Source organism: Phoenix dactylifera, chromosome 5, assembly GCF_051530095.1.
Source record: "Phoenix dactylifera cultivar Ajwa chromosome 5, Ajwa_hap1_PhDact_Kaust_v1.1, whole genome shotgun sequence".
NCBI lineage: Eukaryota > Viridiplantae > Streptophyta > Magnoliopsida > Arecales > Arecaceae > Phoenix > Phoenix dactylifera.
The window spans coordinates 2,536,338-2,551,631 of NC_143194.1; the positions used below are offsets into that span (position 1 = coordinate 2,536,338).

General features: G+C 38.0%; 1 protein-coding gene and 1 non-coding gene across 2 annotated transcripts; one reads left to right on the top strand and one right to left on the bottom strand.

The window, feature by feature from the left end:
* Nucleotides 1-1,090: 1,090 nt before the first annotated feature.
* LOC103709328 (putative polygalacturonase) lies at nucleotides 1,091-10,129 on the bottom strand. Its single transcript, XM_008794625.5, has 5 exons — nucleotides 9,402-10,129; nucleotides 7,729-7,849; nucleotides 6,052-6,300; nucleotides 5,488-5,641; nucleotides 1,091-2,154 (listed from the first exon to the last, which is right to left on the bottom strand). The coding sequence occupies exons 1-5, from the start codon at nucleotides 9,813-9,815 to the stop codon at nucleotides 1,629-1,631; spliced, it is 1,464 nt and encodes a 487-aa protein (XP_008792847.1). The 5' UTR covers nucleotides 9,816-10,129; the 3' UTR covers nucleotides 1,091-1,628.
* Nucleotides 10,130-14,862: 4,733 nt separating this feature from the next.
* LOC113462876 (U1 spliceosomal RNA) lies at nucleotides 14,863-15,024 on the top strand. The gene has a single exon (XR_003386136.1). It is a non-coding gene; the product is annotated as a U1 spliceosomal RNA (small nuclear RNA).
* The last annotated feature ends 270 nt before the right edge of the window (nucleotides 15,025-15,294 follow it).

Below are 15,294 nucleotides of genomic sequence, written 5' to 3' on the forward strand. Positions count from 1 at the left end.
AAGGAAGGGAAGCTTTTCCCATTTTATGGAAGAGGTAGTTATCATTTTGGGACCACAAAAGGATGAGCTCTCTGGAAGGTCAGAAGGCGCATGCTCTTGAAACTTTTCCTATCCAGACACTAGGACCTATTTTGCAACATTTCCATGGCCAAAATGAAAAGGCCTCTTCAACTGATCTGTAAAGGAATGTGTGAACTTATAAAAATGATAATGTTGCGTAAAAGTTGGTATATAATGTTGCGAGCAGGCTGATATGCAGACTAGATGGACCAATTGGAGCATAATGAGTTGCATATCTCATTTCATCAAGTGATTTCTTATCAGAACATCAGACTAATTGAAAATCCGACCATGTCATGTTATTTACATACTATCTCATAGCAAGGTGTACGGCAATACATATTATGTTATACTGTTTTGCATCCATAAATCATGATTGATATGAAGACGTACCATGGCAGCATGCGACCGGACAATCTTGTACTATAATATTTGAAATCTTAATCAGATTAACTATAATTAATATCATTAAGTTTTAGGTAATCCAAATAAAAAGTGCCATATTTTCTTTTAAACATTAGATGAAAGAAAGATATATTCCAATATTTCTTGGTAATTCTATAGCAATTGTTCCATAGGTTATTCACATTAGGAGATGCTACATGGATAATTACCACAAATGTTATTTGTTTAATAGCTTAATTTAGATAAAGCATTTAATTGGTACATTTTCAATCTTTTAATGCCATCAGCATGAACAATGTTATTACTCTTTCAAGTACCACCTGTGGATTCCATTTCCCTAGTAAAAAGCTGCAAATTTTAAATCTGTAAACAGGGCACAGGGATTGAATCGCCATGGCAGCAATTACAACCATTGATAAAAACTGTCATAGATTCTTATAATAATCATAATAAACTATTATGAAGACAAAAAGGGTATTATGCTTCCCCGAAAACCTAATTATAGGTTCTTCTCTCCATCGGAACTATAGGGACTAAATAAATAGGGACTAAATAAAATAAGTATACCTATTCATCTTTCTACACTCTTGTTACTGCAAGGTTTTCCATGCACAACCACATAACATCTTAGAAAGGTCGAGAGATGTATTCGTTTTAAGTTTTCGATACAAAGTTCACATCATAGAGCTTGTATTTCATACTCTAGTACTGTCACATTCCAGCTGTTTAACATATATTGCCACATTGGGCATCACACGCATACATGTCCACAACCTGATAGAGCAGCACAAAATCTGGTACACCATTAAAGTAGCTGTCATCTGAAACCATGGTACAACGGGGTTTCTTTGCGGAGAAATTACAGATAACATGGAATAAAAGCATCTCCCCTGCTCTTCCAAATTCCAACATGCATCCAGGAAGTTCTCTCTGAGACTATCATCTGCAAAATTAATTATTCAAGAATTTTGAGGGCAGAGAACAGAGTGCTGCAAGACCATCTATCACCTGATATTCCAAAAAAAAATATGAAAAATTGAAAACTCGGTATGTACAAGCCAGGGGGATGAAAAAACTTGGGTACAGATCCTTGACAGAACGATCACTGCCAAAGAATAACCCAGCACTCCTCCCATCTGGAAAATGGAGAGTGAACAAATTTTTCAAATATCATAGTCAATGTCCGTGCTGTTCTGTGACACTGATTGCTTCACCAGCTGCCCCTGCTCATCATAAAGGTCGAGGTTCTCACATGGTGCAGGGAAGATGGACCCTATCACACGTCCGTGAACAAAGGAACACTGGAATATGTGCTTCTTCTTGTAGGTTATACCCACGGACATGTCACGGAAGCTGACACCCTTCACAGGGATGTCCTCACTGCCATGGATCCGAACTGGGACACGGACTCCCTCACCATGAATCCCACTGAAGGATATGTTCTCAATGAGGGGAACAGCCTTCGGATCGAAGCCTTCATCAGGGTGCTCATTGTAGTCAGTCTTAATCACAATGCCAACACGAACAATATCAAGGGTCACATTGTGGTAGGATATGTTGCGAATGTAGCCTCCTCTCCCGGGGGCAGTCTTCATTCTAATGCCCCGCCTTGATTCCCAGACATGAAGGTTTTCCACGGTAACATTTGAAACTCCTCCAGACATCTCGCTGCCTATTGATACTCCAGCACTGTGTCATAACAGTAGTTTAATTTAGTGTGTGAAGCCGCTGAATTCTGATGCTATTTATTCATAAGTTGAGCAGAAAAAACATCTTTGATTTCATAAAACAGCAGTTAGAAGTGCAACTCCGAATAAGATCTTGACAGCCAGACAATTACATGAACGGCTGCTTCTTGTATGATACAATGGTTAAGGTCTTTGTGGTCCTCAGAGGTCTGCTGGAAGATGCTGGGAAAAATGCTGAAACTAACATGTTGGAAACTTGCTACCATATGGTACAGGGAGGCATCAAAATTCCGGAGGCTGGGGTAATCCGTGCCATGTAGTGTGTCTGCTTGCATTTGCAGCCATCTCTGAAGAATATTGCATTGAGATGGTAAAACATGGTGACTTGTTCAATTTTTTTTTTATCAGAATATGGCAAGAAGAAGGAGGGGGGGGGGGGGGGGATGTTTCCTTTTGCTGAGTCCAGGCAGATGTCAGACGTCAGTTCCTGATTTTTGCCTATGAAAAGTGATCATGTGGCTAAACTGCTAATCAAATCATGTAATGCTGTTACGACAAGCATAGTTGCCAAGGCACGATTTACTGCATTATTTAAAGATCATAAAAAAGAAAAGTTTCCACTTTTTTTTTTTGTTTCATTTTCTTTCTTATTTGTTTTATATTGTGCTCTCTCTCACTCAAAAAGAAATATTATGAAATATCCTGTTCCTCTTTCACTTCTTAACCCAAGGTTTTAGCCACATCTTATCTACTAAATAAAAAAAATTATCGCATATGTAAAATCATTCTTTCAAATTCATGCTATTCCTTTTTGTGTCAGAGTCAGGAAAAATCTTGTTTTAGTTCAGAAAGTAATCTAGACTGCCTATCCACTGGAGTATTTACTATGTTTTTTTTGCTGCACGAGTATTTACTATGTTCAATTCATGTTTCACATTCATTTGCTCATTTTGGGCATAAAATCAGAATTACTGAAATGTTCTGAAAGTGGGCACACAAGTATGACATGAATAAAACACATTAAATAGTCATCTCAAAACATTTTAGAAACAAGTAAAAAAGCACTCTAGCATGGTTTCTTGACTAATTATTTTCTTTCTTCTGACAATTGATGCAAAAGATACAGATTTTGATGAGAAGGGAATCCTATGGATGCAGTAAACGATAAATTGAGCTAAAAGCAACATAAAAAATGGAATAAATAAAAAAATGTTCAAAAGGTGGCTTAAGCTTTACGTTGAGAATGTAAAAAGAATTACGAGATGTTTTGTCATTTTTAAAGGGAGTGGCATAACTTTCCTTGCTTTTCCTAATACGTATGGTCCACCAAACAACTTTCTTTGCTTAGGTCTATTTATGATTATGATGACAAGAATATTGTACACTATGATATGTGATACTTTATTGCTCATTTGACTTCATATAGAATCTTCATACATGCACACACACAAACCCAAAGAGAGAGAGAGGGAGGGTTAGGCTACACTTGAGAGCATTCACCCTTTGACACTCCTAATTTTACTACTGTCAGATAAGCTTAGAGATTTGTTCAAAGTATATTTTACTTTACCTTTTTTACCAAATGTCACTTCTGCTCTTTTTAACTCCCTCTCGTGAATCATATCTAATCCACTCTGCTATCACCCAAGCATACGCCATTGCTAGCTGCCCTCTTCCTTTGTCTCATTGTGCCCTTTACCCCTATAGGTGAATTGCCGCTCTGCCAACCCTATCTCTATCCACCCTTTGTTAGCCGACCAACTACAGTTGTTCACTTTCGATTGTAGAGAACTACCCTGCCCCTTTCTCTTTCATTTTGCTCCTCAGGCCAACCACCACCACCTTGGTCCCCTTCCGGCCATTGCTGTCTCATTGAGGTTGATTCCCTCCAACTTGGATATCATTGTACACATATGAGAAAGAGAATGAGATGGAGGGAGAACGAGAGGAACTCAACCTATTCACCGTCATCTACCACTCTTGCTATCTTCTATTGTCCTGTATTCTAGAAAAGGGAGAAGTCGGATAGTAACTGAAAAGGGATATGCTGATTTTGTCGCTTGTGTGTTTCAGTGCCAGCATAGCTCCTTATATGGAAAGGTGGGGTCCTGCCTACAGGGTGGACCTAGGAATAGCAAAAGGGTGATATGCAAGAGGTAGGAGAACCCGAACAAAAGGAAAAAAAAGGTATAAATAGTATTTTGAAAACTTAAAATAAGATATGTATTGCACAAATATCCAAGCATAGCTGGTGGTAGAAAAATCAGGAGTACTAGAAGGCGAAAGCTCTTGAGCATAGCCTAGCCTCTGTGTGTGTGTGTGTGTCTATATGGAGAGAGACACTCATACATAACCTTTTGTTAACTTCTGGAGTTCCAAGTCAACTTAAGGAATGTACATCTTCCTATTGTTACATACAAACACTACAAAAGCAGCAAAAGGCCACAAACAGATTGGATACAATGCCTGTACTGGGGGTTTACTTTCATGCTTTCTTAAATAAGTGTGGTTCTACTTGTGCCATAATTAGTGAAAATGGTGTTTTCAATATAACATAAAATATTGGTTTTTGCAGTAAAGTTGTATCATAGCATCTGGCTTGTGATGTTTGCCTACAACTGAAGGGATTATATTCTAAATTTCATATACAAAGTGGGGTTGTCTAAGTGATAACATACGCGAGATTAGTTCTCGGTTTTACAAGATTTCAGCATCCCAAAATATAAGACTTAACCCAGAATATATAATAAAAATGCAGCATGATGAAGGTTTATATGTAAAAACTGCAAACAGTTGCCAAAATTATCAAGAAAAAAAACTCATGTAAAGCATATTAAAGGCTGTGAATGAGAGAGTGAATGAAAACAAGACTGGCACAGGTCTCTCTATAAAGTTCAGAATATTATCTGGGTATAATGAGAGACAAACACACAAAAGAGGATCAGCATAGCATCATAACCAGCATGCAGGTTAGAGAATCATGAACTTAACGTGGATCCTTCACGCAGTCCATGGTATATTACTCTACATCCTCTTTCTTAAGGCAGTATACATCAGAACATTGCCGTTCATTAAGACATAAATACAAAGGTTGCCACCCTAATATAGTGACACTGTTTTGAATCATGTGCCAAATGCAGTTTTGATATTACCTGTGATAAACTTTATACATCTGTGTTTTTTTATAGGATTGCAATGACAACGTCACGGTGTAGAATCATCAAGGAGCCAAGATAAGTCATGCTAGCCAATTTGCAACTGAACAGTTCATAATATGTCAAAAGTTTAATGTGCATAAAGACACCCAATAATGCAGAAAAAATGACAGGCTCACCTCACCACAGAACGAACAGTGAGATTGCGGATTAAAATGTTAGTAGATGGACGCCCATATGCAATTCCATACTGATCCCAACCACTCTTTATGGCTATTGCGTCATCGCCTACACATATGTAACAGTTCTCTATCACCACATCCTCACATGAATCTGCATAGACCATCAGCAGGAATAAGGATTTGAAAGACTGAGAAAAGGAAAAAGCTATCAAAGAATTCATACACTATGTAAACTAAGTTCATCAAGCAGTAGACGTATAAGTTATTGACGCAATGGCTCTACTAGAGAAGCTTACAAAGCATGCATCAGGAAAGGAGGGTGGGGGGATTGAATAATGTTTGGTTGAACAAGAAGACAGGATTCTGGCATGCGCACATGCTGTGTCAATTTGCCAAAAACATTAAGACCCTTCAAGAAAAATAAAGTATACAATAACATAAACTAGATGTACAAGCATATGCCTGAATTTCATAGCTTTCAAGAAATCAAATATATCCGTACAAAGACTGTTTGCATCATAAGAAAAATAAAGGTCGTAAAGCCTTAAAATGCATGCTTACCCGGATCTATTCCATCTGTGTTTGGAGCTCCAGTGACAGGAGCCAAGATGGTAACATTTGTGACAGTAACATTCTTGCAGTCAAAGGGATGAAGTGTCCAAAAAGGAGAATCACGCAAAGTTATGTTGGAAATAACTATGTCTTTGGACCACATGATCTGCACAAGAGGCCCCCTAGTGTTGTTGAGAAGTCTTTTGCGATATTTTGTCCACCATGCTTGACCTTGTCCATTTATGGTACCATTGTTTCCTGTTGGACAAGTGGAAGAAAACATCTAAGCAAGCAAACAACACCCATCTTGCTCGCTAGTAATTCAAAATTCCCAATCTCAAAGAATACATCCAAAAATAGTTGGAAAGCAATGTAAACATTCAAATAGCAAGGGATTTTATAATTCTCAGACTATGACTTATAAAATAAGACCATAATTTCCAGAAAGCATGGTCTTGATAGCATTATCAAAAGACCATTGTGTTTTTTTGTTAAAAAGAAACCATTCACAGCTTAAAGACTTTGAGAAAAGTACTATGATAGATAGACAATTTTGACAATATTAACATCTTCCAAGTCTTTATTTAAAGTTGCTTGCAGTATATTCCATGTCATCTGGAAGGCAAGCATTAAACAATAGGATATTATTATCCTAAACCAAATGAATGGAAGAAGATTGAACTATTGCAATAATGAAAATCGGACAACTGTCAATTGTTGGCTTCTGATAAGAGGTAACTGTCTGGAACTAGCACAGGAATTTTAATTGAGAAGGTTTATAAGCAATAATGGGATTTGGGTATGGGAAGATTTTTATTTGCTTCAACACTGAATAATTAATTCAGATCTAGTGAACAGAAGAATATAAACTTTTCGCTGAATCTTTCCTGTGATGATACCTTATTGATAAATCTTCATATTAGAAGTCCTTAAATTAATTAATAATTATAAATTTGAGTCTTTGGCTTGACATTCAAATGTTATCAAATAACTGGTGAGATAAATGTCAGCATTTTTTTGATAGCACTATATATGGCTGTAGTCATCTGTGAATTTCTATGTTTCGAGATCTTTGTTAAATAGTTGGGACAGAGCTTAATGATTATAGTTATGGTAGGTTATACCATGGTATTTCATTATGATAAACTAACCTAATTCTCTCCAAGTACAACATTTGCACGTGAAGGCTTCATGTCCTGAGCAAAGTCTTTGTTTTAATCAAAATAAGGCAAAGAAACGTCATCATGTTGTTTGCTAATTGGTTTTTAGCATATTCTAACTATCAATGAAGAAACTTAAGATGTATGCAAGTTTAGGCTGATGGTTCATTGATAAGTTAGTACTTACTAAGAAGTACTTCAAAAAAGAAGATGCAAATATGAGGCAACTTAAACAAGCATGAATTCCAAGAAGTGATAATAAGCAAGGGCGGAACTGGTCATGCTCGTTAGTTTTAGATGTGAATTCCCTTTTCCTTTTCAAATTTTCTCCTACTGATTTATATAAGTTGCTTATCAAGATCATAATACTTCAATTACTGTTATATCCTTGACATAGTATGTCTATGTGTCATTCATTCTTTTTAGCCTCTGATTCATCCTTCTTTCTCAATGTAATCTTGTTTTTACTTATTTAATACATTAAGAAGGAAACATTAAAGATATGAAATACAGTAAATACACAGACCTGTTATAACCAAATCCTTCAGATTCTGGCCATGGATCAGACTTCCATATCGAGGTCCCTTATGTTCCCTCCCAAATCCATATGATGGCAATGGTGGCATTAATGGCCAATATCTCTCATCCTATTGGAACAAAAAAGGAAAACAAGCTTATATAATGATACCCCTCCATATCAATTTGATGCAGCATGCAAGAATTTTTATAATAAACGATAATTAATGCTCTTCTAAACTTTACTATTATTATTTTTTCTTGGAGAAGTGATGCCCTTCTGAACTTGTATGATGAAAATGAGAAGCCTTAAAAAAGTGAGGCACATTTCTCACTGACTATAACATGGTACAATAAGCGGAATCGAAAAAAATGGATTAGGGTCCACTGAGGAAAAGATAAGATCAAACAACTTATAGTAAATGCATCAACTGCAGGTTAAGTGCTATATTTTAATAATCACTTTCAGATTCTCAAGCTTCCAAATTTTCAAGAAATATTATAGAAGATCAAACAATTAGATGCTAAGAAGATTATATTTTGTGATATGTAACTTCAGATTCCCTAGTAATTACAATGATAAGGCAGTTACTGTTTTGAATATAAGGACAAACAAGAGCACTCACACTAAGAGATCAGGGACTTAGCTATTACAAAATAGAGATCGAGAAGTTAAAAACTTCCCAAACAACTTTATGAATTATGACAATTCATACTTTGGAATTTGTTTCATTATTGACTAAGTCATATTGTCTTCAAGTATAGCTCATCAAATATAGAATCTTTAAATTATTTGAGAAAAGGGGGCAAGGAAAGACGGATAAGCTGATGAATATAAGACTCCGGTCTCAAAAGATATAATAATTAGGTGGCATTTGGTGACCTAAATGGGATCACCTAGGCAATCATAGATCACTGGTGATCCTTATCCCGGGATAATCTGATCCCCGATGATCTAAGATCACCGTGTTTGGTATACTATGTTCCAATCATTAAAGACTCTCAAGTATCCATGAGTAATCTGTTTGGTATTTCATGAGAATTCAAGATCACTGACCATATAATACCAAAACTACCCCTAATGTATTCTATAAAAATATATCTATTAATCATATATAATATATATAATATCAATATAATAATAATATCAATATAATATAATATATTAATGGTACATTGATATACCCATTTTTTCCGCTAAACTGATGAATATTTTTATCCTCGAATTTCGGCCTAAGATCACTGCCCTAGGTGATCTTGAATTCCTAACCTCAAAGATACATATCTCATCACTAAATTGGATGGTGATTTGAGAAGTGAAGATGATTTGGGATCACTGCCATATAGAAGTACCGTGATGTAACCAAATACAGTGATCTTATGACCTACACCAACATCATCCTTGATCCTTAGATGATCACCTCATACCAAATGCCCCCTTATTGTATTTGATGTTTATCAATCAAAAACCTTCAATTACTGGTATACACACGGTGGGAATTATTATCACATTGAGTGGAATGGGGGAAAAAACAATTGTGGCGCTATCAACTACCCATGAAAAGAAATCATTAACTTAGGTTTTCTTTTCGGGTAAGAGCATTGATTAGGTTTTACAAAACACATACTTTCCACTAATTCAAACAAAAACAGGAGATAACAAACTAAAACAACTAATCTCACCTCAATTCCACGAATCTCGGCACCTTCTGCAAGAAACAGAGTCATATGACTCGTGAGATTGAACGGCGCTGTCAGCCATACTCCAGGCGGCACATTGAGCTGCCCGCCGCCCCTCCGCCTGAGCCTCGCGATCTTCGCCACCGCGCGCTCAAACGCCTTAGTATTCAGTGTCACTCCATCCCCAACCCCACCAAAGTCCGTGATATTGTACGCAAACGGCCGGAGACTCGGCGCTGCCATCTCCGGCAGCGCCCGCCGGAAGAACAGGAGCCCGTCGATGGAGCTGCTCTGCCACAGGAACACCGTCGCAAACCCCACGACCCAGATCACCAAAAAGAGGGTCCTGTGGGTCGAGACAAACCCCGGCAGCCACCGCCGGTGGTTGGGGAAGGGGAACCTCCCGATCTCCACCATTATCCCAACCAATCCCCACCAAGCCAAACCAGAAACACAAATTAACAACAAAAAAGAACAAAACCAACCGGAACTTCAGAAATACTCTACCAAAATAGATGAAATTAAATTTAGGTCGATAGCTAGATCTCGGAAAGAACTGGATCCGGGCGGAGGGAAAGGAGACGGATTGGGAATTGGGGGGGATAAATTAGGGTTTGGCGAGCTAGGGTTTTAACCATGGCGAAAGGGGGATTTAAAAAGAGCGGGACGTGGAGTGAGGTGAAAGGGAAGAGGAAGCAGGTCAAGATGGTTGGTGGTTTTGATCGGCGAGTGGACGACGTCGAAGAAGCGATTGGATTTTGACGTGACGAAAATGACCTTGTTGGGACAGTATATTTCCTAGATCAGGCCAGCTCTACTGCACTGTTTTCGGCTGCGGTCAAGGGATGATAGCCGTCGGATTGTGATCGAGCGGCAGATTGTTGGAAGAATTAAGTAATTGGAAATTAGTGCATGCTTTGGTGTGATAGGAGGATTACACGTTACAAAAATAATAGTTGGGTTTTGGATATTGAAATAGAATTTAACATGGCTGAGTTGGCTTCAGATTGCCTCTAAATTTAATGAGACATACTTGGTTTTCCTTTCATTATTTCAAACTTTTATACAAATTAAGAGTGGAGCGGTGGCAATTTATGATCCGATGTGCCAACATTCTGATTAGTTAATTTCGAGGGATTTTTGGGCTATGATCTCATGTGGATCATTTTTTTTTTTTTAAAAAAAAAAGGTGACTAGAGTCTAATGCATGCAATATGACCTGGCATGACTTGTGTCTTGCAACACTAATATTGATGTGCTAATAATTTGATATATCAGCTGATATAGTTGTAACTTTCATGAAAGTAGACAACTTGTTGGGCCCATACTTGCTTGTTTTGCCTGCTAACCCACTGAGTTTGGAATGAATTCCAGGTAAAGTATGAGGTTTTTAATATTCAATCAATAATATTTGGTGGTTTAAGTTTCTAAGATACACGCATTGAAGAAATTAGGCTAAAATGTCTTGCTTTTATTGAGGTCTAGTTTTAAACTTTTGTGGTTGTTAAGAAGTGTGAAGTACTCTAGCAAGTTAGGTAGGATGAGGCTTTCATTAGGAGAGTGAAAAGGACCAGTGGATTCTGGTGAAACATGCAATAATAAGGTGGTTACGTTCTTAAATAATACTGAGAAGGTTAGAATTACTTTAAGAATGTTAAATTTGAAGGTTTCTATAAGCTTGCGTGGTGGAATTCGTCTTCAGATACACTGATACGGTGGATCCAATAAAGCTGATAACACATGGGAATGGACATATTTTTTTTTTTTTTTTTTTTTTTTTTTTTTTTGCTGTGAAAAAGGGGAAGGGGGGAGGAAGGGACAAGCCCACCCCCGCGTAGCAGCCCCGACCACTGGGCCCCCACCCCGCCAGGAGAATGTTCGATGCGGGTAGACCGAGTCGTGTGTTGGGCACCCCGACCTATTTTACTCATACCCTCCCCACCCGTGGGCCGGCTCAGTTATCCGACCCGACCCTCCGTGTGAGTACGTCACACCTGGCACCACCCAGGCTACCAGCCGACCAGTAGCGCTTCCAGACCCCGTGTCCAGGCGTGGGGCATCCGGTCCCCGAATTTAATCGACGCCCGTGCGTTTCGAACCTGGAACCACTTGGTTGGAAGCAAACGCCCCGTTCCAACTGGGCTACCACCTTGGTGGCATGGACATAATTTTTTTCCATTGTTGGTTTTTAGAAGGACTTGGGGATTTTGAGTCACTACTAGAGGACTGTTTATTTTCATCCTTTCTTGTGAGGACAAATGGGGGTACCCATAGCTTCATTTATGAAAATAAAATGGGAGGATACAAGAAGTACATCCAAAAAAGGTTTTAACCAGAGCTAAAACACTTAAAAAAAAGAAGTCAGCATGTTTTCACAAGCAGTGTGGAAATATTAACACAATCCAAAAGACTTAGAATTATCTATGATGCGTTGTTTGGACCGTAGAATGCTATGCAGCACTTGATGGCTGTTATAAGAAGAAAAACTGCCATCAAATAACGCATGTCATGTATAACATATAAGACTGTCGTATTTGATAGCCATAAATCTCCTGAAGGCAGCTATTAAGTGTCGCACAGTATTTTGCATTACAAATCGTGCACTGTAGAGGATCCATGCTCGATATAAAATCTTGTCTTGGCTACATAAATAGCTCAAATATTAAGGAACTGAAAGAACGGTTGTAACCAAAAAAAAGTCCTACCCTTCAAAAATCCCATATTGCAAGCTAGTTTTAAAGGGTAGAAACTAAGAGTTATGATTTGAAGAGACATTAGAAAACCATTCGTGCTACTTCTGAATTAAGACAATGAGGATGTCGGAAGCTCTTCTTAGCTTGAAAAATTCTCCTATTTCTCTCTTCTCAAATTTAACACCAGAAGGCCGTGATAATTAGGACCTAACTTTGTTTATTTTCATTTATTTTGTAATCTAGGTACTTGTTCCAAAACATATGCTGCTAAATACTTGCTATCGAGAATTAAAACAAAATTAGGAATAGACCATCTACTAAATCTTGTTACAGCATGAAAATATGTAAAGATCAATTTAATTATATGGGAACTAAATTAGAAGGCTATGATTAGGCATTACCTAATATTCTCTCAATAGAGGAAGAAGCGAAAAAAATCTTTCATTGCGAACTTAGTTTCGAACCTGCTCTGCCTCACAAGTTCATTTTCATTTAACAAAGTCTCTATACATGAATATGTGCATGCTTGCACGCATACATTCATTCATACATACATATTTAGTAATGCTGCAGCGCTCCTATTGCATATACATGGAAAGTTCTTTTTGCCACATGGTATAGAAGGCTTCGTGTGATTCGCAAGATTTGATATGATATAAAGGGGGTGGTAGAAGTTGCTAAGCTATAAAGGATTTGAATTTGAGGTAAAGAGGTTTGCAATGACTTAATGAATTCTTATGACGAGAGAAATGCTACTATCTTGACATTTTTCTAGAACCCATAAATGTTACTCTAAGTTACTATCCTTTATATATATATATATATATATATTAGTCGACTCTCTAGGATTTTTGGATGGTATGTTCTTGATTGTGTTTGCATGTGGATCAAATGGTGATGATTTTAGGTGTACTGATTGTCTTAAGTTCTATATAGAATTCTTTTTGTTACCTTTAAAATCTTCCAACATAGTAAGAATATTCACAATGAAGGATTATTTGAAATCTTGTAGTTAAAGTTGCACTGCAATTCTTATCGTGTTGCAACTTAAGTTAGAGTAGTTGATTTGGAAGGAAGCTCATTTTTTGTGCTCAGAGGATAGTTCGGAGAAAAGATGACCATCTCTAATAGATATTATATCGGAACATCTTGTAAGCGGACTCCATGTTGGAAGACTCGACGTACATAAAGATGAGAGTGTTGTGAACAAAAAAATTGGTTTTGAAGCCATCAATAGTGAGGATATAGGTATGGAGCTGGGCACCTATGGGGAGGGAGCGGATGACAGTGTAAACCTTGAGAAGGATGAAGAAGGTGAAGGAGAGGGGCAAAAGGGTGGGTAACAATGGAGGAAAAGGTGAAGTGGAGGAGGAGGGCAATGCAATGAAGTTTGAGACAAGGAGGTGACTATGAGCCTCATCGAGGTGATGGGGCCTGGTGGGCGATGGTATGAAAGAGTTGAGAACAAGATGGGGGAGGAGAGGAGAAGGGAAGGAAGGAGAGGAGAAGAGAATCCTTTTTTTGTAATTAAAATACTTACTCAAGAGGTTACAACTTATCACATATTCACATGGCTATTTTTAACCATAAGTCAACCTAATACTTACTCTAACTTACTATGTACCTTAAGCTGCAGCCATCCAAATTAGCAAGATGACCTGCATTTGCAACTTGAGTTGTATGTGAGTCCATTTACAGAGACTTTAAATTGCCCCTAATAGTTAGGGATACTAGAAGGGGTCTAAGTAGCAAAATGATAATTCCAACAAGCAAATTAGCTTGCCAAATCTTGGTAAGGGTTATAACATGAAATCAAATTTTTTTTGCAAAAGTTGATCTAGTTAACTCATGCTGGCAGCTCAATAGGCTTCTGTTATAGAAAAGAACAAGCCTAGATCTCTAACAAATTATGGAATAGCATTGCCAATGAGTTGAGTCGAGCATCGGTTTATTTAGATCAAATCAAGAGGATGACTGAGCTCCATGATACTTCAGGAAAACTAGTACGGTGACTAGGGCTACACTTATGTTTTCATGAACTAATGGCTATTTATGCTTGGCTCATTTGAAAGTCGGTCTCTAAAAAAAGATCTTGCGAGTTTGCCTCATCTTCTACTTGTACAAACTTGAAGAAGCCAATTGTTAAATCAAGCCCGAGCTCTTCATGAATAGCTCCATTTATTTGCATCCAAAAACATACACTTAGAAAGATTAATAAAAAAGGGAAAAAAGGAAGCAAGGAATCCTAGCAGAGGTGACAATGAGTTGGGCCAGCCTAGTTCATGTCAGGTCAAGTTAGACCAATATCATTTGCAGCATTTACATGCACTTGAGGCAACTGAACATAGGATTGGGATTGGTCCACTAGTTTCTTAATATGTGGGCAATCTGGCCTTCAATGAGATGCAATGTTTAAAAATGAAGCAAGCAAGGAGTCTTTATCAACCCATGCTAAGATTCCAGTCCAATTTCATATTTGAAGATCCAAATTATCCAGAAAACAACTATTATTTAAAACTGAGCAACTGTAGCATAGATTTAGAATACCAAGTCAAGCAACAATTATAGTACTTTAATATAATGAACATATATGTGCAAATCAAAATAGGTATAGGCTGAAATTGCCGTTTCTTAATTTGTGAGAGCCTTTTCTGCCGTAATTCCGCTTGCATACTCTAACCGCTGACAACATTTAGTCCCATATCGGATGTGAACGGAGCACGAGAGGACGGGGCTCTAAATAAGTAGAGAGGCCGGGCCGCCTTTAAACCATACTTACCTGGACGGGGTCAATGGGTGAACAAGAAGGCCCATGGCCTGGGTCAGGGGCCCTCATTGCACGTGGAGGGAGCCCTGGCCTACCATCTCCCCAAGTGGGAGAGTGGACGTCATAATTTGTGGTAGAGGGGGATTCGCGTTCGCGCGGCCCCTGCCCAAGTCCCAAGCCAAAATTTTGTTCTTCTTATCTCTTCCGAGTCTATTTGTTAAAAGCCTGATAGATGAGGTAATCACCAACTTTTAACATTCCCTGCACTCCGGGAATGTTTGTTCTTTCCCTTTTCTGAAAAAATGATGCTGAAACTCTATTATTGATTCCTCATATACATACGAAAAAAAGATGATAAGGGAGGAGCATGCAAGAATCAATTTAGTGGGTATTTGCCAATAAAACTCTCTTTTAAAGAGAGGAGGAGTATCTTTGT

Bases quoted from the DNA above. Each gene is read 5' to 3' on its own strand.
- LOC103709328 (XM_008794625.5), bottom strand. From the start codon at position 9,815: ATGGTGGAGATCGGGAGGTTCCCCTTCCCCAACCACCGGCGGTGGCTG. The intron at 7,850-9,401 runs GTGAGATTAGTT...TTGTTCCAATAG, and splicing joins CCGAGATTCGTGGAATTGAG to GATGAGAGATATTGGCCATT. The intron at 5,642-6,051 runs GTAAGCATGCAT...TGGTCTATGCAG, and splicing joins CACAGATGGAATAGATCCGG to ATTCATGTGAGGATGTGGTG.